This window comes from Hyperoodon ampullatus (genome assembly GCF_949752795.1).
Source record: "Hyperoodon ampullatus genome assembly, chromosome: 17".
NCBI classification, from domain to species: Eukaryota; Metazoa; Chordata; class Mammalia; order Artiodactyla; family Ziphiidae; genus Hyperoodon; species Hyperoodon ampullatus.
In genome coordinates this window covers 68313867-68341674 of record NC_136930.1, presented here as the reverse complement: position 1 = coordinate 68341674, position 27808 = coordinate 68313867, and the positions used below count along the sequence as shown (strand labels likewise).

Below are 27808 nucleotides of genomic sequence, written 5' to 3'. Positions count from 1 at the left end.
GCCTGAGTTTTGCCTGTCTTTGCCATCTTCAACATGAATAATCTCAATTTTTTTTGATGTCTTCAGACTTAAGAGTCAATGAATGTATGCTGATATTCATAAATAACCAAGTGGCACTAATAACATTTTGGAAATGATTGAGTCAGTTAAAATGGTCACAAGCATCAGAGTTGCACTTATGCTTAGCTCTGGAAGTCAGTGAGCCATATGTGCCATTCAGAGACATAATGTATGCCTGGAAGAGATCAAAACTGGTCTGGCTGAGCCTGTGCTCTGCTAAAACACCCTGTCAATACCACAGAAAGCCCAGACCATCTGAATGTTTGCATAACACAGATAAAACATACTAATGCTTCACTGGGGATTTGCTAGCTAAATTGGCCAGATGTTTTAGTTTCTATTGATTCACAAAGTATGCTTTGAAATATTTTTAATGACATTGGTATGTCATGCCATAATCTGTGCTATATAGACAGCAGATGTTCGGATAGTTGCATTCTCATGTATTCATTCATTCAATAAAGATTAATTGAGCATCTGTTACATGCCAACTACTGCTAGTAAGAAAAGAGAAGGAGGGACAGAGGAAAGAAACACTTTAGAGATAAAGTCAGCCGGTAGTGTATATGCTTCATGAAGACAGGAATTGTATCTGTTTCCCTTACCACTATTTAGTCCATAATTAGAACAATACCTGGTAAGTAACAGGACTTGCTTGCAGTTTGCTGAATGAATTAATTAAATGACAGATGTGGGTGGTACAGGAGAAGACCCAGTCAAGTTTGACTTCCAGGTTTTTTGCTTGGATGTGACTGGTTAGATAGTAGAACTGCCCACTGAAATAAAAAACAGTGGAATGGAAGGAGATTGGGCGATAAACACTAAAAATTTAGTTTAGGACATGTTAAACTTGAAATACCTAGGAGAGGTCCAGGGAGAGGTATCCAAAAGGCTATTGAACACACACTTCTGAAGCTCAGGCATGAAAAAACTATGCAAGGGATGTGAGTTTGGCAGCATTTGAGTGCTAGATGAAGCCATGAGAATGAAAGAGATAACTGCAAGGAATATGTAAAATAAAACACTAAGAAGGTACAAGACAGACCTATAGGAACACCAGATGGAGGTGAAAGAGAGTCAGGATCCCATGACAGAGACAGATAGGAAGCAAAGGGACCAGAAGAGGATTAGGCAGTGTGGTATCATGGAAGCCTACAGAGCAGAGCATTTTGAGAAGAACAGGGTGACCAACACTGTCAAATGTAGCCAAGAGGTGCAGTAAGATGAAGACTGGAAACTGCCATTGGGAATTGGATTGGAAAACGTCATTGGCAAAAGACAGATTTGACACAGTGGTGACGTAAGAAGCCAAACTGTCCCAGTTGATAAGCAAGAGCTCTGGATTTCCAAGAACCCCAACTCTATCCCAGTCCCCTCTGCTCCCCATTTCAGGAGTCTGTCAGTGGTTTGCAGGAGCAAAAGAAGTCACTTAGAATTATTTCTGGCCCCTATCTGAGTCTTCCAGTCCCTGTCTATGCCTGAAGATAATCTCTTGTTTTTGATGTTATGCATCTTCCCAGCCCTTATAATCTGTGTCTAGTTAAGCTAAAATTGTTCGTTCAACCCACTCTTGGACACCCTGAGCACTTATGCTTTGCGTCCCTGACTCCTGACATGGGCCAGTGTTCTGCCCACTGATTTGGTATCCTGGATCCCTGAATCCTGGCTCAGATAGCCATGAGGCTTCCTATGCTCTGAGCCTCTGAGTGGAATGAAATTAAGAAAACTAGAAGGCAAGAAGCTTATGATCACAGGTGGACTATTGAAATGTAAGGTTACAAAAGTAGAAGTAGGTAGTTGAAGTACACCAAAAGTGAACATTTTTGACATGGGGAAGGATGGCCAGAAATTTCAAGGCTAAGTTGTTGGAATGAGTCATCAAAATGGTCATTGAATTTCTCAGAATAAAGACAAAATTTGAGATGACAATGAAGACTTAAGAAAAGGGTCCTCATATGAAAGATTGTATTTTCCCCTTCTGGTTGCATGCTACAACTAAAATCTATTTGTAAGCTTGAGCTCTGGTTCATTCAATTATTTAACAGATGTTAGTATTCTAGATGCTGAGGATCGAGTATTGAGAGGACAGACTTGGTCCCTGTCCTCCAAGAGTTACATTTTAAGGGAGTGGAGAATGCAGACAATTAACCAAAACACAAAAGTTCTGAGAAGGAAATAGAGATGAATATACGACTAGGGGGCAGATAGAATTACTGCAGATAGGGTCATCAAGAGACCTCTGAAAATGTGACTTGAGTGCCGAAAGGACCCTGCATTTGAATAATCAGGAAAAGAGCATTATAGATAGAGGAAATGGCTAGTGCAAAGGCCCTGGGGTGGGAAAAATTTGGTATGTTAGAGCAAAAAGGCCCAAGTGGCTAGAGCATAGTGAGTAGGGAAAGAAGGAATACAAAATGAAGTTAAAGGAGACAGACACTGATCTTGAAAGCCTAGTCGACTTTGGATTTTATTCTAAGGAAAGTGATAGAAATATTTTAAGCTGGCCAGTGACATGATTGGATTTAGATGTTTAAGAGATCACTTTAGCTGCCTGTGGAGAATGGATTGTAGGGACCAAGAATGGACTCCTTAGACAAACAGCATCTTTACTTATGATTTACAAGAGGATACCAAAGGGTGAAGCTTTTATGTCGCTATAAAGTGTATTGTGTAACGATATGAATCATTTTAACTTGATTTTTATGACAAGTGATAATGCCAAGAGCGGTGGAGCCACTCTGTTAGAAGCAAACCCCCTTTTAGAGCCTGGGCGTTGTCCCTCATATATTGAGAAATCATCATCATTGTCCCATCCATCCCTTTTACATTGATCATGGCATCAGAACCCAGGCATTTTTCTATTACTCCTCCAGACCTTTTAAAAGAATCACCTGGGGAAAAGTACACATTTGGTACTTCCGTTTTCTATATTAGTTGTTTCTGCAGAGTAGAAGTCATTTGGTCATTATTGTTATCATGAAGTTCATATGTGCACTGGGAAGATTGAAAACACAAAAGAAATTTCTGTACAGGCAAACCTCAGAGATATTGCAGGTCTGGTTCCAGACCACTGCCATAAAGCAAATATCACAATAAAGCAAGTCACACTGAGTTTTTGGTTTCCCAGTGCATATAAGTTATATTAACACTACACTGTATTCTATTAAGTGTGCAATAGCATTATATCTAAAAAAACAATGTACGCAAGTGTAATTAAAAAACACTTAATTGCTAAAAAATGCTAACCATCATCTGAGCCTTCAGCAAGTCATAATAGTAACATCACAGATCACTGATCACAGATCACCATAACAAATATAACTATTATGCTTGAAATATTGTGAGAATTACCAAAATCTGACCCAGACATACAAAGTAAGTAAATACTGCTTTTAAAAATGGCACCAATAGACTTGCTTGATGCAGGGTTGCCACAAACCTTCAATTTGTAAAGCTCGCAGCATCTGCAAAGTGCAACAAAGTGAAGCACGATAAAACAAGGTATGCCTGTGTTCTGCACAACAAGACAGAAAGCAAATGTGTTTCATTGCCAGGAATATAGATGAATATCCACAGCATCATTAACGCTAATAGAAGTAGAGAGCTTGGGGCCAGGTACCATGTTGGGAGCATTGCTCATATTCTTTGCATTTCATCCTCACATCAACCATACTGAGTAAGTGTGACGTGCCTGTTTTACAAGTGACAAAATTGTGATTTGAGAGATCAGTTAATTCCCTGAAAGATATACAGTGAATGAACAACAGAACTTGAATTAGAACCCAGTTATGTCTGATTCCATAAAACCACATACTCTCCATCAGGCTGCATTGCCTCCCCTTTTGGTCCTGACGATACATGCCGGGTTTCTACCTACTACCTTGTTTCCTGGTCAGTTAGTATTAAAAGGTTGTGTGCGTGTGTGTGCATGTGTGTATTCACCCTCTGAAGCTAGGTCACTCTCTCAACAGGGATACTTAGAAATTTTCTGTGAAAGCTCCAGGAAAGGACCAGCTTCTTCTCCAGGTACCGTTAGCATACCCCTAACATTTCATACCCTGAGTGTCCTGATGTGATCATCGTTTGCATGGAAAGGGCTAAGCAGGGCAGTCGCTCAAGTCTACCTAGGAATAAAACAATCATTTGATTTAGTCACACTTAAGACTGCAGAAAGTTGACACCAGAAGAAAAGGAAATGTGTAGGGAGTGGGGCTGGCCCTGGTGGAAAGCAGGCTGTAAGAACATATTTATGTTACTATATTTTTATCAGTCCCAGCTGGGACTTTTCTTAGATCCTGTTTTCTGTATCCACTGGAAGAAAAAATTCTCATCTGATTGCCTTGCTGATCAAAACCATATTGACCGGATGCTGAGGGCCATTTCCTCAGAGTAAACCAGTTAGTCCTGTAAGCTGTGAGTCTCATGATCTTGGGGCAAATCTCTGCAGGACCCAAAATTTGCCCATTTGATAGTGGGAAGGGCCAGAATGGAAACCCAAGAGAACTGAGATATGGCCCTGATTTCTCCACTTACTACTGCAAGGCCTTAGGGAACCACGTCTCCCCTCCAAGCCTCAGTGTTCCTGTCCGTACAATGCCAGAACTGGACTGGATGATCCCATCCCTTCCTTTCAGCTCCAACATTGCCCATTCAGTGTCTCAGCCTCAGACACATGCTAGGAGTCTGTTGCTACACTGGTGAGTTACCTACACTTTGGAACCCTGCCACCCAAAGCCCAGAGAACCAAATAATTCCCTGGAAAGTAATGGGGATATCCAGTTTACAATTTTCCTAGTATAACAATTTAGCATAACTGTCATCCTAATGAACTGTCTTAAAATATTAATATCAAATCAGAAGCAAGAGTTAAAGCAAAAAAATTATTGAGGTAAAAATCTCACCTTACTAGGGGATGAAATTTGCCCTTTCTCTCAGCATTCTGGATAACTGCATTTTGCACCGAACCAAACATCATTATAAACATCATCACATTTTGCCATCTTTCAGAGTCCTGTTTTCCACGTGATCATTATGTTCTCCTGTTGAGAAATATTGATCACTAGGGTTTGATTTCTTTCCTTCTGTTTTTGTCCCTAAAGGTGGGGTGCAAACTAAGTGGCTGACCCCTTCTTTTTGCATATAAAAGCCCAGAAGACAAAGAACACTCTTAGGACTTCCCTGGTGGCACAGTGGTTGGGAGTCCACCTGCCGATGCAGGGGACACGGGTTCGTGCCCCGGTCCAGGAAGATCCCACATGCCGCAGAGCAGCTGGGCCCGTGAGCCATGGCCGCTGAGCCTGTGCGTCCGGAGCCTGTGCTCCACAATGGGAGAGGCCACAACAGTGAGAGGCCCGCGTACCGCAAAAAAAAAAAAACACTCTTAATTCAAACTCATTTTACTATTATCATTTGACTTGGGCAAGTCAGTCCCCCCAAGATGTTCGTTTGTTTCCTCATTCATTCAGCCACTGATTATTCAACTACTTAATGAACTACAGTTTGCCAAGCACTGTGCTGGGTGCTGAGGATGGGAAGATGCAGGAGTTCCAACCTGTCGAGGAGCTCACAGTCCGGTGGTATGACTAGCAGGGCAACAGGCCCAGTGGACATCGCTGTCTTTCTAGCAGGACTGAATATTGATGCCAGGTAATCAGGGAAGACCTTCCCAAGGAAATGACTGTTAAGCTGAGATCTATAGACAAGCAGGAGTGAGGCCAACAATGAGGGACTCGACGCCAGGAGGAGGGAAGCAGTAAGGCCACTGTCTCAGCCTGGGTTTCTGCTCCTCAAGACCAAACCACATGCTTCTCTTTCCCCTCAGAGAACTCTGACTTGAAATTTCTACCCCTAAAAATGCCTGAAATACTGGCTATTGGTCTTGAAGAGGAAGCTGTGTTTTCAGAGTTTGCTGCTTCAGTGATAAGCTGCTGAGTCTCTAATTGTCCGTGTTCAGTCTTGATATACAGGAAACCACAGGCAGATTTTTCTCCATAGGTCATTTCTTTTGAAGCATTTTAACATCAGACGAAGTTCTGATGTGCATTGTGTGGGACATCTGTAGGCTTTCGGGGTAGAGACCATGAAGGACTCTGGACATTTCCCTGAAGTCCATCTGCACTCTTCCAGTAACGTGGCTTTTACAGGCAACAGAACTCCCCAGCCTGCTTTTAGCCCTGACTCTGAAGATAGCAGCTGAGTTCAGCCAGAAAGAGTCATTAGAGGACCTGGTTTTTCACTCTCTTCAGAAAGGCAAATGGATTTGAAGCCTTCCAGAGAGCGTTGAGTGGATTAAGTAGGCAATTTGATCCATTAACTTTGACGCATCATCCCCCCTTTCTCTGAATTTCCAGAGGTGGACTAAGGTGGAAAAGATAAAGGTAGAGAGAAGTTTGTGGCTCACGTGGAATTGCAGCTCTGGAAACGAGCATTTAAGTCGGCACAAGACACAGCCTGTGGTTACCCCACAGCCAACAACTGGTTGAAACTTTGCTAAACTTGTTGGACTCTTCTTTTACCAGGGACTGACTAGTTGTTTGGGGAGCCATAAACATCTGAGGAACTGGAACCAATGAATGCAACAGTATTTTAAATATGTGAAGATAAGTGTATAATATTCTAAATGTGTGAAGATAGATAGGAAGAGAAGAGCAAAAATCTGGATTTTTTTCTGACTTAGTTCCTCTCTTTGAAAAAATAGAACTGGGATTTAAGTTTTATTAAACTTAATGCCAGTTTTGCTATGAGTGGGCTGAGAGGTGTCATTGTCAAAGTTTTTCATTGAGCTATGTCAGGATTTTCCCATCTTTTCTCCACCAAGAAGACCTTTCATTTCTCTGGCCCAGTGCAATTCATATGTATTAAGGTTTTTCTTTCCAAAGAAAATTGCATTTGTATTCCCCTTTTTTAGTATTAGTTGGCACGTGTGTCATGACCCACCATTGCTGCTGCTCTGCACAAGGAAACAAATGGTACCGCTGTAAGGTGATTCAGTTCCAGCCCAGAGAAGAGACACTTGATATTTTTGTTGGCATGACCAGCCTCATCTTGGCTTTTTGTGTATGTACTTATTTTTGCTTCGCCTAGGGTCTAAAAGGAGTTACAGTCCTAATTCCTTGGGTATTGATGGAACTTGAAAGCCCCTCACATCTCAAGGATCTCCAAACTACTACTGTGAATTCCAGGTTATGAACCACTAGATTCCATTGTGTCTTTCCCACTTTATGGCTTTTCTATCACCTTTAGTCCCTTAAAGGATCTCTTCACACCTTGAGATGATAAGGGCTCTGTATATGTCATACGTGGTAGCAGCCACTCAGGAGTCCATGTCTTCAGAGTACTTCAATACAGGACTGTTCTTAAGTGGTAAACTCAGAAACAAATATTTAGGAATAATGATAGCCAAGAAGAGCTACACTAGTTAGATGAATCCAATAAAAAAGTGTGTGGTAGAAAAGTTAGGATAAGAGGAAGTAGAAGCTTCTGAGCAGTTTCTTCTTTTCCCAGTTTTGTCCTACCCCTGTTACCCACCAGGATTCTTGAGCTCCTTAATCAATAGAAATTGATCAGAGACCAGACAAGAAATTCAGGCAAGGCTTTATTGGGGCCCCTGCTGCAGCAGTGGGACGCGAGAACAAGTAACAGCTTCCCTTGCTTGCTCACTCCCGGGGGTGGCGGGGAGGAGGGCCCCTGAGCTTGTTCCTTATATGGGGTGAGGGTAGGAGTGTGTCCAGGGGTCAGGGCCAGGGGGTAGCTTAGGTAGTTTGCCCACTCCTAAGGTGGTGTTGTGCGCAGGGGGCATGTGCAGTACCCCACTTTTGCTCCCGACCCCCTATTTTTGCTCCCTGCTCTTCAGAAGTGGCATGGGCATTTTTTTGGTCTTTTTGTATCTTTTGTCCAGAACTTGCCTCAACTGCAGCAGACACGCAGTTATTTTTAGTCCCATATAGTTTCTTTGTATTTTGTTGCTGGAGGAGAGGTTTGTCCAGGTGCAAGCACCGCAGCACTGCAGCAAAGGGTCCCAAGTCCCAGCCGGTCTCACCATCCCTGGGGAAAGCTTAAGAGAGGCTGCATTCTTGAAGGTCAGTAACGTGAGCTCCATTGAAGCCAAATCCAGGAAAGCATCAATCACTAAATTTTTAATTAGTAAATTGTATAATAAGACCTATAGCCTTAAAGCACCAAATATGAGCAATTTATCGGCAACTCTTGATGTAATACGTATGTCATAGTCCTAAACGAAAAGAGTTACTTCAGAACCTAAAGAAAGATAAAAGTTAGGTAACTCTTATATTTCAGTTTTCTCCAAATTTCTCTTAAGTAAACAAAGACACACATATAAACATGCACACACATGCGCTTGCACACACACCCCCACCCACACACATACACACACTCATTTTCCCCATGGCATTGACATTTCTGAAAAATCTATATCTTTTTTTAAATTAATTTTTATTGGAGTATAGTTGCTTTACAATGTTGTGTTAGTTTCTACACATATAGCAAAATGAATCAGTTATACATATACATATATCCCCTCCTTTTTGGATTTCCTTTGAAAAATCTACATCTTTGGTATTCACAAGGAAGCTGAGTAACTGAAGTCCTGATATATGTTCATTGATTTATTTCCTGAGGTGAAATTAGCTGATTGCCAAGACAATCCATTGCCCGCTCAGGGGGTCACTTGGTCAAGTGGGTTAGTAGCCACCTCTCCAGACACAGCCTGTGACATTTTGGCCCAGTCATTTCAGTGCTGTGAGTACTTTGATTCTCACCTGTCCCGTGGCCCTGTAAACAAGTCACCGATGTGTCAGCCTCTCAACCCTCCCCCCTGCCTAGGCCCACCCCCTCCCTCTCACCCACTCCCCCCAACCCCGAGATGAGATCAGTGCTGGCATTTGCACATCTGTTCCACACACTACTATGGATGTGATATTTTAAAAGCTAAAAATTCGATTTTGGCAACTTGCCTCAAACCATGCAACTTCAAAGAGGCCACATCTAACTGGATGTGCCAACTTCTGTTTCAGCCAGTTCTGCAGCAGTTTAGCGACGATTTTTGAGTAAAAATGGCTCTAGCGTGTAATGACTAAAGTACAATCACATTCCCAAACTGAGATGAGCATCTTTCTAAGGAATTCAAAAGATAAAGTCAGAGTTAAGGGATCCTGAATTAGCTAATAGAGGACTGGTCAAACAGAGCCAGACAAGCTTCTGGAATGACAGAATCAGTGTCAGACACCACTTGTCCTGGGCTAACCTGGCTCTGAGGTCCTTGGACCGGACCTTGGGGACAAAATCTGGAATGCTAGAAATTCCCTCTGTGGGCTCTGAGTCCCCTTATTTTGAGAGCTCGGCCCAGTCACCTGGAATTGTGGCTAGCCCGGAAGTTCAGCCACAACTGACCATTTGCCCACCCCTCATCCAAAGAGAACCGAACCAGTGTGTCTGCGTCCAAAGCCAGTAGCCACTAGTAGGATGAACTGAAGCAAAGGGCAAGGCATTTAATGTCAGGGAAAGTACACTGGGAAAGGAACCAAGCATATCTGGGACAGAAACCCCCAAATAAATAAACTGCTTTCATGATCCACCTTATCAATATTAGTCAAAAGGTCAAGAGTAAAGTTGTGGGATTCAAATCGATAGCAAACTAATAAATGCTTATTGTGGGATCTGCCAGAACTCGGGGTACCTCCCCTGTCATTGTTTTGTTCTCTTAATCAGAAACAGTTAGAAATTTCAGACCACAAAGTGACAAAGGCCAATCAAAGGAGTTTACACCTCCTTTATTCCCTATCCAATGCAGCACCCAGACAATATTTGCAAACTTCCAGATCTGCCCCAAAGCGGGAAGCAGTGATTGTCCAAATAGCCTGGGCCCCAGACATATTGTTTGCTCACAGTTGAGCATCGGGAACCAGGCTACAGAGGGGTGCTGGAATCCTGCAGCAGGCTGGCTGGAAATGTCAGCAAACAGAGTGGACATTCTGACCCTTGTTATTTCATTTCCTGGAGCAGAAGCTATGAGCTTATTATGAAAATTATTCAAACCTCTTCCTATAGTTGTATTCCCTAGACCTCCTCCCACAGTGAGATCTCAAAAAATATTCTTTTGCTTTGTTTGGAAGATAGATTATGATGGCATAAATATCTAAAAAAGAAAAGAGAAAGTAAGTAGTATCCCTAACTAAAAAAACTATCAGGCATATAATTTGAATGTGATATCTCGTTTTCTCTCAGTACAGACAGGAAAATTTGTGACAATCTTGGCTAACACCTCTTGCTTATGAAGAATGGTCTAATTCACTAGCACCTCCATTTTTATAAGAAGGAAACATTGTGTGTGATGGATTCTGGGAAGCCCCGTGTGGATATTTTCCCAGGGCCCACCCCCAACTCGGTGTTTGCCCAAAGGCCACTTAAAACCTTTTACCAGAAAAACATTACATGCACATCCAAGGAAATCTCTGCTCCCCCATCCCTAGATTTGAGGGAAAAAAATAATTGTGCCACTTTCAAACACAACAAGCATCCTTTCTGAGACCCTGAATGCCAGTCATTGTGGACTAGATCACCTCAAAGCTTTCCCAAGTGAGCTTTCATAAAAAGCACAAAAATATTTTTTTAAAAGAAGGAGGAGGCTTCTCTTCTGGGGGTTGGTTGGGGGTTTACTAAACAGTAGAGAAAATATAACTCTAATGTGTGCACTTGGGGGCCCTATTCAGGCTTAGCTTTTGTTCCTGATGATTTTTCTCAAGTCGGCCTATAGTTGTAGGACACAGAAAGTGGGTTAGGGACTGAAAGATAAAATCCCTGTCTTCTCCACAACCCAAACCCTGCAGGCGACAAGTTTGAAATGGAGCCACAGAGGCCTCCAAAGGAGGCATGGGAAGATGCTGCCATAGAGACAATGGAAGGATGCTCCAGGAGTGAGCTGAGGAAGCCGATGACTCTACCTGCTTCTGAGTGCAGACACCAGCTTGAGACTGGAAGCAGGCAGAGTCTTGGGAGAGGATAAGCCATCTCGGCCTGAAAGATGGAGGCTGCTATGAGGCTCTGAGCCTGTTGGACCGGGCATCTTCTCTGGGTCTTTCCCAAGCAGCAACAAGCTGGCCTACAATGCAGGATCTCAATCACAACTACCTATAGCTAAATCTCAAAACTGCCATGTCCATCTCCCAGAGAAGCTAAAAGATGAGGCCCTTTCACTGATGACTTTAACCTTATGCTTTATTCTGGTTCACGGGAAACACTCAAGCTGATGTTAACGCAGGCTCTGGTCCCAGAAAAGGCTGTATGTTAGTGCTTTCCCATCTGTGACCTCTGGTACCCTAGCAGCCAACACCGAGAGGTACTAGTAGGGAGGCATTTTCTGGATTCCAGAAACCTGAGTAAAACCTCATTTTGACACTCATCATAAGACTGCCTTTCCAGCCTCTCGCTTTTGGCTGGAATTCTCTTTTGGAGCCTTTTATCCCCTGCTGGTCAAAAACTAGGCATTTGATTGAATAATAGGAAAACAAACTACTCATTTAATACATACAATTTGGTAAGCAGAGTCTTTCTAAATGTGAAGTCCATTTGCGGAAGAATAGGAAAAATGTAACAGGACTTTTGGTAGCAAGAGGTGGAAAACAATGCCCGAGGAAGAGTCTTACGTAGCCATTCAACCTTTCATTCATGCATTCATTCATTCATTCATTCCAAAAGTACTTGTTAAGAACCTACCAAATTTGCCAGATGCTGGAGATTTAGTTATGGGTAAGACACAGTGCCTGACCCTCCAGGAGATCAGAGCCTAGAGGAACAGACAAATACACCAGAAGGCAATTACAACACGTCACAGTAAGTGCTGTGCTAAGGATACGTGCAGACTCAGAATAGGCTTCCTGGAGAAAGAGATGTCTGAATTGGTTTTTCAAGAAGCAGTAGGCCATGCAGCCTAGCTGCCACACGTTCAAATGCATAAAATGTAATAGACTAACTGTTTAATAGGTCATACTGTGGTAGGTGCCTTGGCTCCAACACAAGGTCAGATGTGGTTTGCATTGGGTCTGATTCTGTACAGTAGTATACTCAGGGTATGGACAAACTGGAAAGGATTGTGCCATATGTGGAAACCATGTCACCTGTGAAGTGATTGGGAAAATTGAACGCATTCGCCCGTGGAAGAAAACTCTGGAGGGGGCTAAATAGATCTTATTCAGAGATCAGAAACAGATCCCCACTGGGTGAGAGTTGCGAACAAAATCAGGGAAGAACTTTAGAGTACTGTTTCCCCAATGGTATTCCATGGAACGTGTAGAGGAGATTCGAGCAAAAACTGTTTTATGGTTTTAAAAGTTTGGAAGGTGCAGGGTTTAAAAGTCTTATTACGCAGAACTTATCAGTGCTTTTATTTCAGTAACGTGTACCGTGAGACTCCAATAGGAGGATATGAGAATTTGTTCATTCAACAAACGGGTACTGAGTGCTTACTTAGTGCCAGCCACTGGCATAAGCACTCCAAACAAAAAGAGACAAAATCCCTTCTCTCTCAGAGAGTAGTGAGAACGGATGGCAGTAAACAAACAGTGGATCCACATTTCCTAAATCGATTGGTCCACAGAACCATTTTGTAAAGAAACATCCCTTCCTTCTTGTGTTCCTTGGAACAAAATTTTGGGGAAGGAGTTAATGAAGGGGATCTAGTGATGAAAGAGAGTGATGATTTCCCCTGATTCCAGCGCTGAAACTATGCAACCTGAGTTCCAATGTCTACAGGGATGCTTTAGAGGGTATTTTGATATTGGAATATGAGATCCAAAAGAGCTAAAGTGTTTTTGACTCAACAGAACTGGATGTTTCTAGAGAGTACACTTTCAGCCTGAAATCTTACTAGGAATAATTTATTTGCTGACCCAGACTGATTAAGGAATACAAAGGGTATTGCTATCCATGAAGCAATAGGACCTGTAAAAAAAAAAAAAAAAAAAGTAGGTTGTTAGTGTGTACATAAATTTAAAAAAAAAAAAGATTCCCAAAGGAAAGTCTTCTGGTCATAAACCAAATGATGAGCTTAAGAGGATTTATGATTTCCCCCACCCCATTCAAATGTAGTTTACAAAAGGATACGTGGATGATAATTTTCACCAGAACCCCCAGACTCGCAGGCAAGACCTTATGATCAGAAACTTGGGTTCAGAAGGGACTCTGGTTTTCATTTGGGCTTTGATCTGTGTTAAGCACCTGTGAGTAAGGAAGTAATTGAAATGCCTGTGGGGGGCCATGGATCTCAGTTAGGATAAATCACCAGGCTGCAGTGTCTTTTTGTGAAGAGACTCAGACATGAGAGGCCCCCTCAGCTGCAAACTTTGATTTTTCCCAACACTGCTGTTCTAGTCTGACCTCCTAAATGTCTGAAAATGCCAGCTAAAGTAAAGAAATGAAAATACACATTTAGTACTGTATATTAAGTATTGTATTTAAATTGTTCATAAATTATATATGATACATATTTGAATATATGTTTCAATGTGTAATTGAATTGAAGTATATTTACATTCATAATCATTGATATTCAATTATTCTCAGTCATTTCCCATTTCCTTCCATTTCATCCATTATTTTCCCCCCTATTCTCTTGCCAATTGCTTAATCTGTTTATGTGAAAGAACAATCTCAACATTTTGGGAGGTCAGTTTAAGACTGGAATCATATTTGAAAGCTTATGCTATTTTTTAACATGATTCTGATCTCCCTCACACTAGTCCTGTAAGTCTTAAAGGGAGAAAACCATATTCTATTGAAAATAGCCTATTCCATCATAGACTCTAAACAGGCAGATAAGATGTGTTACACATTTCCCAAATACTGCTTACAAGTGAATCACTGTGAAGATATCAGCTTATGGATCTTTAGTGTTAGCAGGATTATCTTACCGGAGGCCAACACATGGTGAAATCATCTCAGTGGCCATTACTAGTGGAGAAGGAGGATCACAAATAATCTCAAGCTATAGTATCCCCCAAAGCCATTCATACTTTTCAGTGGTGCACTGAGGGTAAATGAAAGCAAATGCTTTCTCTTCCTTATTCCAACCTACTTGACTTACTGAGTTGATGCTGGTCTTCCCTTGAGTGTGTATGTCCTGAAGGTGAGGTAGATTGAGAGAGATTGCTTGTCAAACAGCAGGTATGATTGTCATATGTAAGTGACAAAACAAATGATCAGAAAAGGAATGGCTGAGCATGGACTACCTGCATTAAAATACTAAGAATATAATTGCAAGGAGTAAAAAGAATTGCTTGGGCAAGAAAAGCATTCTCCATCTCAGCATCATTGACATTTTGATGCAAGGACTCCTTCCCAGCTCTTAATTGTAACCTGGTGGCAATGAGGAAAGAAAGAGAGGTGCTTCCAAGTTTCTCTCTCACTTGAAGCAGCCACACAGACAGTCAATAAGAGGCAGGGGAGCTCTGAAAGTAGGAAGTTTTACTGGTCTCTGCCTTACAAAATGGTCAACGGCACAGGCACTCAGGAAGCAACATTTATTCCTGGTTTTCCAAAGGTCTCCCTACAGACTGCAGTCAATCCCAGATAACATTTTCACCAGTCCCCATCAATATGAGAAAAATGGGGGCATTCACTAAGTTAAATGCATTCCGTGTAAAGAACAATCCTTTGTTTTGAGCTTATGTCATTCTTGTTGTAAAAAAAAAAATGCCCTTTCTTTTATGAAATGGTGGTCAAATAGAGGGTTGTAGCTGTGACAATCACTGCTGCTACTGCTATAATTTATACAAATCAGTCCAAAAATATTTTTGAAACTCCCCTTCTCTGTGAAATCCAGAGGTCTAAGAGCCATTGAAGGCATGAGGGGACTGGTAGAGTGGAAGGCTCAATGTAGTTCAAAGAAGGAAAACTGTAGGAAAATAAAAATTACAGAGAGAGAGAGAAATTCCTAACTGTGGATCTATGTAGATAGTGAGCTGATTTCCTCTCCTTTCCTGTCAGATCCCAGCTTCAAGCCTTTGCCAGGGGAGCATTTTCCCATCTCTAAGCCCGAATGTATGTCCAGACGAGGGCAGCTGGAGTGTCTTTTCCACCTCCTCTCCAAGGTAGAAGACTAAATTTTGTCGTTTTCCAAACTATGTGGAGAGAATTTCTGCCCAAGAAACCAATAGGAGATCCACAGAGGGTGGGCTCCAGTCTCTTTCACCTTCTGAGATGCTGTTCTAACATCATTTAATCCCAGGGCTCAAGCCCTCTGGCCCTACATGGACCCTGCTGTTCAGTTTGCTGGAACATTGGCCCCTGCTTCCCTCTCTCTGCTCCAGCTCTACTGCTCACCTCTCATCCTGCCATACCTCCCCCTAACATCTATCTTTTTCTCTGTGGTAGCCTCCTTCATACTCAGAGCTGAAATTAACTTCACTGCCCTGAGAGCATATACTTTACTTTTGCATGTTGGCACATGCAACTCCATCCTTTATCCTGGGGCTGGAGAAGAAGGTTTCCATAAATTCTACCAGTGATGAAGCCCTGCTCAAGAATTCTTTAGAGACTTTGAATTTAGGTTACGTTGAATATCTCCATGAAGCTTAAAAGGAAGAGTCCAACAGTACCATAGGAGGAATACTTATGGAATGGGCTAGAAGGCTTCATGAGATCAAAGCCCCCGACTCTGGCTCTGGCTCTGGGGTCAGAGGATCTGACCTGGCTGCAGAAAAGCTGGTGGCTCGTGAGCGTGATTCTCTGAGGCTCACAGGTACATGAAGGGTTCAGGCAGAAGGACCTCCAAGATGTTCTATCAGCTCTCACAGGCTGCCATTTGATAACTACACCATCTTATCTCAGTCTAGCCTATGGTCTAACATTGGCCAAGGTGAGAGGCTGGCAGAGGAATGAAGATGCAGTGAGTGTGTACAGAAGCAGAGTTTTCTCTTCCCCTTTACAGATGTACAGCAGCCTATACCTCTCCCCAAGGAAATCTTTTGAGGGAGGAGATGCGCATCATTGTCCTTATATCTCTCCAGCTCCAACTCCCATGTTTTTGGTCAGAGAAGTTGTCTTAAATTGGAGCTGTGAGTGAGCATTGCATTTGGCTAGATCCAGCCAGTTGATCTTGTCACCTGCAGCTAAATTGCCAGGAGACAGAGTCCTCCCTGCCAAATCTGGTGTGTCTTCATAAGCCAGAGCTGTTTCTGCATCCATGGGGCCACACCCAATGACCAACTATGGTGGCTGTGCCTTTCCCCACCTCCTGCTGTTTAACCTGTGAAATGGTGAGAGGCTGAAACTGCTTGAATCTTTTTGCCTAAAGGAAATTAAACACATATATCTATATGAAGATATAGATATATAATGGTCTGTGGGGAAAAAACGTTCATCTACTGTAAAAATATAACAATCTTTATCAAGTTTAAGGTGCAGATCCTGGCTTATTTGGCTGTTCATGAGGAATGCTAAAAAAGAAAATGCAAGCCATTGATCCCCAAGCCTCTCCACCACAATTAAAGGAAAGACCACATGAAAATGTGGAATCTACTTGGTTGGAGAGGATCATTTCCATGGACTTTTCAGATCTGTTTTCCTTTCTGCTATTTGTACTGGTTTTCTTTCTCTCATGCCAGGGATGTGCCTGGTTAGAGAAAGGGTCTTGATTAACACTTCCAAGCCAACAACTCACCAAATATCTGAACCAAGGGAATTCAGTGCACCTACACAGAGGAAAGAGAAATATCCCTCTTGATGTGCCCCTTTTGCCAGGTTGTGTTTCTCTGAACCAAATGCTAACTTATCAACTTCTGTAGGTTTCACTGAATACAACTGCATGGAATGCTATTACTGTTTGCAATGCAACCTAATCTGAACACATTGCATTTCTTTTTAATCCAAAGGGGACTAGCAGGTTTATTGTGTTTGCATGTGCTTTCCCCCTAGACTCTGGCTGCCCTAACAAGAAATTCAATAAATCTACTTCCAAACCATCTTGCACAAGCTTTGCATGTCCAGTCTGGGCCTGAGGAAATTAACAAGAGAATAGAACATACCATCGACTTGCGGAGTGGCGATAAATTGAGAAGAGAGCATATCAAGCCATTCTCACTGATGTTTAAAGACTCCAGCCTGGAGCACAAGGTAGACCTGGGTCTCCATAGTGGCTCTTTTTCTGGAATAAATTGTCGTAAATGTTCATGGGACTAGAGAGAGCCCAGGGGCTGTGGTTTTGGTTGGTGTGTTTGTGGTTTGTTTGTTTGGTTTGGTACTGTCTTTTCTTTTTCTCTTTGAAAGTCATGAGTAGACTGAAGGCCATGTAAGGAGATGCTGGGTAGATAAAGAGAGCCTCAGCTTTGCTTTTTAAGGAAAAGATGACAGAAAGAACAAAGGAGTTCCTTCCACTTTGAGATTATTAACCCAAATGTCATTAGCACCCACTTGCCTTTGATTGTAGGTGAATCTGCCACCCTGTAACATAATATATGAGGGCACCCAATAACCTAATGCAAGCATTAATGATAAACACTGTCTTCCTTAGATTGGACACACCTGTTTTCCCATTTCCCCAGTCGTCCACTGCTCAGACCCCCTGATGTAAGGCATAGTAGGTGGGTTGTGGATTCAGAGTTGGGTTCGAATTCCACCTCTGCCACTTCCTTGCTAGGTGACTGTCAAAGTGAAGGATTCTGTGAGCACGAAGTCGTCTCTGTACAATGAGGATGATGAACGTCCCTCCCTCTTAGGTTACGACGAAAGGCTCCAGGCAATGCCTTGATCAGATCCACTGTTCGAAAGTAGCCGGCATTACCCTATTGCTGATGACTTTTTTCCACGCCCCTTCTTCCAGCCCAGCTCCAAAGTGCAGAGTGTAGTGGGGAGGTGGTGCTGTCCCTGCTTAACTGGGCTGCTCTTTTGCACTGATGGAGGCTGACAGACCTTCTTTGACTGAGCACAGGAGGCGCTTGGCATCTGCAGGAGCTACTGGCAAGAACAGCAGGGGATTTGCAAGCAAATTTCAGGAGTTTTATTCTATACTGTGCAAAGCTCCAGTGAACAATTTTTTGTGAGTCTGCTCAGCTGCCTGGGAGATTCTACTTTCCTAGGCTTGGAGAATTCACACTTCTGTGCACATGCATTATTCCCAGGGAATCTCTTTGATAAACTCCCTGAAGGTTGCAAACTCCAAAGTACTATCTTCACCTGTGATTGACAGTTTGCAATGTATTATGTCTAGGTACTAACAAAACAAAAGGAAAAGAAACATTTTGCCTGTTCAACAGTCCCCCTCAAATAACAGGTGAACTTTTCTTGTTAGTAATATAACTAAGGGCTTAAGGTCCAAATTAAAAGCATTTTCTTTCCTGCTTGCTACATGGAAGGAGCTAGGAAGAGCAGGGTGGTCTTGCAAAGGATCTTCTCAATTAGCCTGTGTAAATACCTGTGTCCAGAGCTCTACAAAACCCTTTCTATTCATTCTTGCTAAGGAGGTACTTGCTTCACTAATGACCTGACCCTTGCAGACTAGAGATAATTTCTAATGTGTTTTATTCAGTAGTGTCTGGCCCGCACCTGCAGGCACCTGGTGTTGGAGGGGGGATGGATCTAGGGGAGGCACAGTGTATCTGAGGTTGATTTCTGTGACCAGCTTCTAGGAGAAGCAGAGGGCAGCATCCTGTATGGATATGCAGGGACGTGGCCACTGGCAGTCCAGCTTTGCATCACCTAGCGTGTGCTCTGCGTCGTGTAGGTTACGGGAGTGAAGGCAAGTGGGCACATCAGCTAATGTTCACTCCCCTCGTGTCACGGAGACGGCCCTCATGACTCCTGCTCTGAGACCCTCTCCAGGGGCTGTGTTACTGCTGAGCAGAGGATATATCAAAACTCATAGTCAGTGGGTATTTACCAAATACCAGGCACTATTCTAAGCTGTTTGCACAAATTGACTAACAGTGACAGTATGAAGATGTTATTAGGAGCCTCAGCTTATATTTGCTGAAATGGAGACATGGAGAAACGATTAGGTAGCCTACCCAAACTCGAACTGTCAGTAGAAGGGCTACGATCTGAGCCCACTGTGACCCCAAAGCCAGTGCCCTTGTCTGTGCACGACACTGCCCCTCCCAGGAGCCCTGGGGACTTGCCCTCCCAGGCCCTTGTCTGAAGAAGACAATCCTATGCTAGCTTCATCCTCTTCTCTTTGAAGTTTGGATAAGGTGGGAGGCACAGGACAGGGGTCTGGGAAAGAGATCAAGTAAGAAAGGGTCCTTGAAACCTTACCGAAATAACAGGGTCTTCAAATCCATAGGGCTCCAGAGTTAGAGAACCGCATCAGTGTGAATCTACCCTGTGCCTCGTGTTTCTGTATATTGGTCTACTGCATCCTCAGGGAAACAGTCCTATCTTGCTTCCAGAAGAGAAAACTGAGCCTCCTAGAGGTTAAAGAGAGGTCATAGCTCTCAGTATCTGGATGCCTATTTCATTGACTCTAAGGTACCATCAACTGTGAGGTGCTTGATTTTTCTATGCAGCACTAAGAAAAACCACCCAATGAGCTGTGCTTACACCCTCAAGGTAAAAATGAACAGAAAAAAAACCAACCCAGCAAACAGAGTCAGTGAGGAAATTCACATGCCTCTATCTGGGTATTGGTTAGATTAAAAAAAAAAAAAAACTCTCCAAGAAGTTGAATCCAAAATGAAATCCCTGAGTTCACACACTGAATGTGATCGAAAAAAAAAAAAAAAAAAAAAAAGGTCAGGCAGAGAATTTTAAATAGTTCTGGATTCATATTGCCCCCTGGTGACCAGCAGAAGCAATCACAAACCTCCCTGGAAGTACTCATGTTTCAAGACTCCTTTGATAGTTAAGATACTTTCTGATTTCAGAGATGTTAAAAGGTGGGGTAAAAATTGTGCATCTTAGATTTGTTGAAATATTTACAGTATTTGTGACTCCAGTCTTTTCTCTTCCCACTGCCCTACCCTGCTTCTTGGGAGCAAGTTTGGACCATAAAAGTATGTTTTCTGAAAGGAAAAATGGAAAAGGAAAGAATGATTTTACCCTGGAAATTCTGTAGGGAAGAAATTTTTGAAAATTTCTTTTCAAGCAGAAAAGAAATTCTGTTTGAACAATATACAGATATGTGAACCAGGGAAACTGTTCTCCACTCCACCTTTATTCGTGAATTGGAGAACACAAAAAACTCTTTTGAAATGTCATCCAGACACTTCCTGGTTACATTAGTTTATAAAAATTAGCATATCTAGCAAGTGTTATGAGAAATGGGACTTTTATATGTCTCCTGGTGTTGCATAAATGCTTGTTGAATGAATGAAGACTCAGGTTAAGGAGAATCTTTGAGGAGATTACCTCGCAGCTGGTCTCAGGATATTTTTTGTGAATTCTAAGAACCAAAAGACATGGGTTGGTTTTATTTTGTTTGTTTGTTTGTTTGTTTTAACATCTTTATTGGAGTATAATTGCTTTACAATGGTGTGTTAGTTTCTGCTTTATAACAAAGTGAATCAGTTATACATATACATATGTTCCCATATCTCTTCCCTCTTGCATCTCCCTCCCTCCCACCCTCCCTATCCCACCCCGCTAGGTGGTCACAAACCTGTGATCTCCCTGTGCTACGCGGCTACTTCCCACTAGCTATCTATTTTACGTTTGGTAGTGTATATATGTCCATGCCACTCTCTCACTTTGTCCCAGCTTACCCTTCCCCCTCCCCATATCCTCAAGTCCATGCTCTAGTAGGTCTGTGTCTTTATTCCCGTCTTACCCCTAGGTTCTTCATGACCCGTTTTTTTTCCCTTAGATTCCATATATATGTGTTAGCATACGGTATTTGTCTTTCTCTTTCTGACTTACTTCACTCTGTATGACAGACTCTAGGTCCATCCACCTGACTACAAATAACTCAATTTCGTTTCTTTTTATGGCTGAGTAATATTCCGTTGTATATATGTGCCACATCTTCTTTATCCATTCACCTGTTGATGGACACTTAGGTTGCTTCCATGTCCTGGCTATCGTAAATAGAGCTGCAATGAACATTTTGACCTGACTCTTGGCAGTGGAGTTTCAGGAGAGACGATTGTCAGGTTCTGCTGACTCCCTGCCCTGTCATTTCATGGTGGTTCACACACATACACACAGAGGAATCCTTAGAGTTAAGCTTCAGAAAAGTGTGCTCATGACTCATTTGTCTTAGCCAAGTTTGAGCAGCACATTTTCCTTCTGTGTTCCAGGGTTTTCTCATCTGTGAAATGAGATAGATGGACAGCTCCTAATAGCTTTCAGCAGTCAGTGCTATGAGGTTGTGAATTCCCTAGGGGCATGATGAGCACATGTGCTAGTTTGCCTGGTTTACATCCATTTTCTCAGTGTAATTATAAATAGCACCTCCGTTCACTCAAAAATCACGTGAGTGACAAGTCATGTGACCCAAGGCTTAGACCTTGGCCAGGTTAGAATTAGTGGTTCTCAACATCTTCTTCACTTCCCTGCAACCACATGAGGTCTCTGGGAAGACCCCAGGATGGAGGATGGGCCCTAATCCCGTCCTCAAAGCTCCCCTCCAGTTCCTCCCAGATTTCACAGAAGAATCCTCCGCCCTTCTTTAGTTTCCAGCTAAAATTTCCTAAGGGAGCTGACAGATCTCAGGGGCAAACAAAAATTAGAACTATGGTAAAGAGATGTAGGAAACATGACATGTTTGTCAAATACTATCAATCATATTGGAATTTTTTCTTTTATTATATATAATTCTTTTTCTTCCTAAAAAAAATTAATTCATTTTCACTAGCAAAAGCTTATACCAAACATATAAGGCAAGAAGAAAATGACATCTCTTGTAATCTTACAACCCTGGATAACCATTGTTAACATTTTGGCATCTGTCATGATAGTCTTTCACGAGTATGATTCTTTATACTTATCTATGCAATTTTTCTATTAATACAGGACCATTTTGTACATCGTGCCTTGTAACATAGTGTTAAGCTTTTTGCTTGGGCTTTTCCCCACATTATTAAATGTTTAGTTACAAAATAATTTTTGTAACTGCATACTAATCCAGTGCATGTTTTAAACATTTTGGGCTTTTTTTTCTCTCAGTTTTTCACTATTATAAATTATAAATTGCATTGCAATGACCATTGTCATAGTTAAATCATACATCCATGTTTAACTATTTTCTTAGGATAAAATCATAAGAATGGGTATGAGAATGTACATTTTAAATACTTGTACATTCTGAAATCATGCTCAAGAACTATGCCTATACTTTTTAAAACTTGCCAACTTGATAAGATACAAGCAGCATCTTCCTGCCATTAAAAAAAAATTATTATTGAGGTTGAATGTCTTTCTGTATGTTTTTTATGTTTTGGTCTTTATATTTCTTCTTTTGTGATTTGCACACTTGTCTTAATTGTGCAATCTGTCCATTTATCTTAATTGTGTGACAAACTTTTGTCTTAATTGTCATCTTTTATTGTGCTGCTCACCTCTGTATTATTGATTTGTGTGTATTCTTTATATAGTGAAGAACTTAACCCCAGAACACTTAACAAGAAGGTGATATTTTTCAGCCTCTGACCCGTATTTCTCTTCTAGGACAAGACTCTGAATGAAGCTTAGTATGGGGAAGGCAATTAGTTATAATTATGTATTAATGTTTCCAGGCCAGAGAAACCAACCCAAAACTTTCCTTAAGAGAGCTTAATAACATAAAAACACTTATTTGGAGTGACCTCACTCAGCTTAGTGTTACAAAAACAGCGTGACCATCTCAGAATGAGGCAACTTCCTCATCTTGACTGAAGATTAAGATGTTAAATAAATGCTTCAAAATTGATTGAAAATTTATGTTTTGATGTGGGTATTCTAGTGGGATAAGTGTTAAAATCAAACCATATCAATGATGATTAGATTTCCTTCCTTCTTTTAATGCTGATATCTTTCTGTTAAATTCTGAATTTTTTTCCTTTGAGAAATCAAGGCCTCCTTTGTCAATATTACAAATTTAGCAATAAAAAGCCTCTTTGTCCTAGGATAATAGTCTTCAAACTTGAGGATCACCTGGGGCTCTTGTTTAAAATGCAGGTACCTGCCCATCACTCTGCCCCCAAGACTCTGATTTTGCAAGCGGACCTACATTTTGAGAAAACCCTTCTGGGATTCCGTTGTCCTGAGTTGTCAGCCACCTTTCTCTGTCCTTGGCGGCACATTAGGACTTGGGCTAGTCACTTGCTTCATGCCTTCAGAGACCAGGTCACATCAGAAGTTTCCGAGTCCATACTCAAGGCCAACATGGTCTCAGACAGGCCTAGAAGGAATGTCTCCATAAACCTCCCAGTGCTCCCAGGAGGTCAGGCTCGGGGGTCAAAGAGACCTTGGTTCAAATCCCACTTTGGAAATAGATGTGGGTGCAATGGATTAATTTATCGATCATTATTGGATACTGACAAGTTGGTAGCTTTCCATCACTCAGATGGACATCCCGGCACACATGAAAAACTTCATTTATTTCACAAGTGTTTGGTCTTTGCTAAAAGACAGAGGAAAGAACATATACTTGATTAATGAGTAGACATGACTTGAACCCAATTCCTGCTAGATACTGGCTGGGTGATGCAGGACAAGGTGTTTGATCACAGTGAGATGACAGTGATCATACTACCTGCCCCTCATTGGATTGTTCTGAAAATTAGATGACATAATACTCATATAATAAGTGTTTGAATAAATGCAATAGTTATTGTTTTCCCTTCCCTCCTGATGAATTCTGTGCCAATCCAATTCTGGGTGAGGCTACACCCTTACTTAAAATAAATCTTACACTTCTAGAGCTTCTTTAGAGAAACTACTTCATTAAAAAGGGTGGGGGGGAGAGCAGTGTTAACGTTCTTGTATCCCAGGGTACCAGGGTCATGACTCTCATAAATACAGATTTATATAAGTACATAAAGGTGTGTCCTAAGCAAGTACACACCTATAGGCCATTGATAGTGCTTGCTATAAACCAGGTTCGGTGCTGAAAATTTTCAAAATATTCATTTAATACTACTTTTGTTCCATCAGTAACCACATAAAAACAAGGATTTGTCACACAAGGAAACCTTTAGATAATCCTTTGGCTGAGTACAAGTGGGTCTTATCTCTGTTCAGAATTTCACTCAGTTTTCTCTATCTTTAATGAAGAAAGTCAAAGCTAAGTGGAGGCTTAAGAGATTTCAGGATAAATGTATCACAGACTTTGAAATGTTTCTTCTTCCCATAAACTCCTATTGGAGTTACAGTGAGTAGACTAAAATAATTAAGGAGGAATTTCAGCAAAGCAAAGAAGGCTAGGCAAGTGAATGAATAATCTGATGGTTTAAGATGTTGGATTCTGGAATTAGGTAATGAGAAAAATGCTTTTGTCTATTTTCAGAGACGTTCAGAATTTGTTGAAACACATCATTTCTTATTTGGATGCAGAGGAGAGGAACATGGGATACTGAACCAAGTGGTCTTTTGTGTTCTCTCTCATTTATCTGAATTAGACACTTCCTGATCATTTTCATGATCTTATTTTTAAAAATTCTTTTGAAGGAATTATTCTGTTGTAGGCTCAGGTTACTCTTGAGTTTTACTTCTCTAATAAGGCTCAGAATAATAAGAATATTTAGGCCACCTCCTTCAGGTAAGAAGGACAGATTTCAAAGAGACTTAGGGGGAGAAAACAATCCATCCCTATTCAAACAGTAGCTAAGTGAGACTCCTTTACATTCTTGATATTGCCTTGTAAAATTCCTGCTATTTCTACACCCTCTAGGTAGTCAAATGATATCAAGGGCCATTTCACTTGTATCTTTTTATCAGACCAATTAGCTAGCTCCAGTCCCACAAAGCCAGCATTTTCAGAGTCAGGAGTACCAATTTCACCTATAATAATGTAGTGTAGGATGATAGAATTATGATGATTTCAACCTAAAGGTCATCAGCTCAGTCCTTAAAGTAATCCTAGTGTTTAATGTGTGGATATCACCATCACCTATAAACAGGGGCTTCTAGGCAAGGAATAAAGGAACAGTTATCGCTCTCACTGTTGGGGTACTGGGCCACTCAAGAAAGGAAGAGTCTTTTCTCCCAAGGATGGGAGATTTGGAGGAGGGTGAGCTGGGAGAATGGTGGGTTGGAAACTTTATGAAGTTCTGCTTGGGAATTCTCCTATGACAATCCATCCCCCTACCAAGGAAGACCATATATTGTCATTATCAAAAATATTTATATAACATATTATCATTGAGTCTTCTGTCATCTCTGGGATGGCATCCTTCCAGCCTCATTCTTCTGAAGCTGTCCATCTTAAATGACCTTGTGAGTTTACTAAATATAAGGAAATCTACTTTGTTCAAAGGTCAAGTTATTTGGGAAGACATATACCAGTGAGACATTCCTCAGATATACCTGTCACTTGTAGAATTGTTCTTGAAAATGATTTGGTTAGACGCTAGACACCAGGATAGGGAATATATTCTATTTCAAAATATGAAATTATTGAAAATTAGTTCCTAGCTTTTTTATTGCAATTGCTTTTCACCCAAATGGTCTCATTTAAGGGAGCTCTAGCCAGTGCCATCCTCCATAATGCATGAATTCAACAGAACAGACGATAATTTCCTTCATTCACTCATGCAAAATGAGCAGATTGTCCCAGTTGAGATTCTTCTTTAACAAACATATTAATTTATATTAATGAGAGGTGTGCTAGAAAATTATCATTTTTCAAATTAGATTTATCCGAAGGTGGAATGGGCTCTCAAGTGAGGGGCTGATTTCCCCAGTCACACTCAGGCAGGAGTTAATGGCTCATTTCTGAGAGGTTTTACTGAGTGAAATCAGCATTACTAAGAGCTGGACCAAGGTGACAAATAAAATCCATTCCACCTATAAAATTTTTCAATCCACATACACACTTGAAACAAAGACCAGAATCATTGTAGTTTGGACAATTAACTAGATTATTGCTATGGTTAGAAGCATCCTCTACATCTGGTAGGGATGTAAGAATTTAGTCAGTACCTTTTAGCTCATAGTTGAAGAGGAGGATCTAGCAGAGCGGTGTGATTTCCCTCCAACCCACCTAGAAAGATTTTCCGGGCATGTCTCAGGCAAAGAAACATACCAAATTAGAAGCTCTGTTCATCACCTCTGCAAGCTAGCTTCCCTGGTCACACCTCTGTGGATGAACAATCTAGATGGGTTTTACCTTGTGTGATCACACTTGGGGTTCCAGGCTTCCTTTGGACAGATCTAGGAGCCCACAGATCCTCCTGGCTCTGAGTTCATTTATGAATATGCCTTTCAAGAGCGTGCAGGGCCGACATCCACAGACATGAGCAAAATGGAACACAAGTCCTTCCTGCTCTCCTTCCTTAGAAGGGAACCCAAGTCTCAACCTGATCAAATCAAGTAGGAATATTCATTTTAAAAACAATTTTTTAATTATTTGAAGATGGTGGTCCCTCTTATTCTGTTGCACTTAATAAAATCCACTGTATCTTTTATTTTCTTCCCTGTTATTTGTTCACTCCTCTAGGCCTTAAGAAAAGGGTTCTTTACATTGCATTGCTTTGTGCTGAGGAGCCATTCATTAATCATGAAAATGAGGCAGTGCCAATTTATTAAACTAACTCATGGGCTGTTTATGAGGTCCATTCTTTGCCCAGATCATGCTTCACCTTCATTCTAATGAAGATTTACATAGACTCAAATTTTTAACCCACTTTTTTTCTTTGTATTGTAAACCACATCACTGAAATATAACAAGACACATGATCATGCACCTTGTGAAGATGATTTTACCTTGAAAATAGCAAAGTTGCAGCAGTTAGTGCAGCCAATAAGGCCTTGCACTCTCTGGATTCCCTCCTTACAATCTGTGAGGTCCTACTTGAGTTACTCAGTTATTCTAATCTTCAGATTCATTATCTGCAAAATGGCGATATGATAAATGGGATCTTCTCTAAAGTGCTGTTATGATAATTAAATGAGATCATCCACATAAAGCATGTAGCATATTGCTTACCTTACACTAGATATTACTCATTATTACTCAATTTGTTACACTACATTTTGACCATTTCCTGAATCAACCAAAGCCTTACAGACTGAAAAGTAATAATACTGTTGTTCCTCTGTATCAGCAGGGCCTTGATTCCAGGACCCCCCCCCCCATCGTAGATACCAAAATCCACAGACAGTCAAATCCCTTATATACAATGACATAGTATTTGCATACAATCTACACACACCCTCTCCTAGACTTCAAATAATCTCTAATTTACTTGTAATACCTAGTACAATATAAATGCTATGTTAATAGCTGCAAATGCAGTGTAAGTACTATGCAAATAGTTGCCGGTGAGTGGCAAGTTCAAGTTTTGATTTGGGGAATTTTCTGGAGTTTTTCTTCATGAATATTTTTGATTTGTGGTTGGTTGAATCTGATGTGGAACCCCTGGATACAGAGGGCTGACTCTAATCAAAATTCTAATCTAAGCGCTCAAAGGAAGCATTTGTAATTTGTTCCAAGTGGCACGCACAGTCTTTTTAATTGGTATTAATCCCATTTATAGTTGGCTCAGTTACTGTCTTCAGGCATTTCCTGCCCAAAGACACTGATCTAGGAGCCAGGAGATGTGGCTTATTGTCTGAACTTTGCCACCAACCACCTAATTGACTTTGACCAGCTCTTTCCCCTATCTGA

General features: G+C 41.4%; 1 protein-coding gene across 3 annotated transcripts in view; it reads left to right on the top strand.

The window, feature by feature from the left end:
* The window catches only part of ADCY8 (adenylate cyclase 8), a gene marked incomplete at both ends in the record, with an annotated part of 222768 nt that overhangs the window by 115728 nt on the left and 79232 nt on the right, over window positions 1-27808 (top strand). For 2 of the 3 annotated variants that reach the window (XM_079722269.1, XM_079722268.1), the window contains one exon: window positions 16987-17184. The exons of the other annotated variant lie outside the window; for it this stretch is intronic. In XM_079722269.1, the coding sequence (XP_079578395.1) occupies window positions 16987-17184 (198 nt within the window). The remainder of the gene's footprint in view (window positions 1-16986; window positions 17185-27808) is intronic. 3 annotated transcript variants of the gene reach the window in all.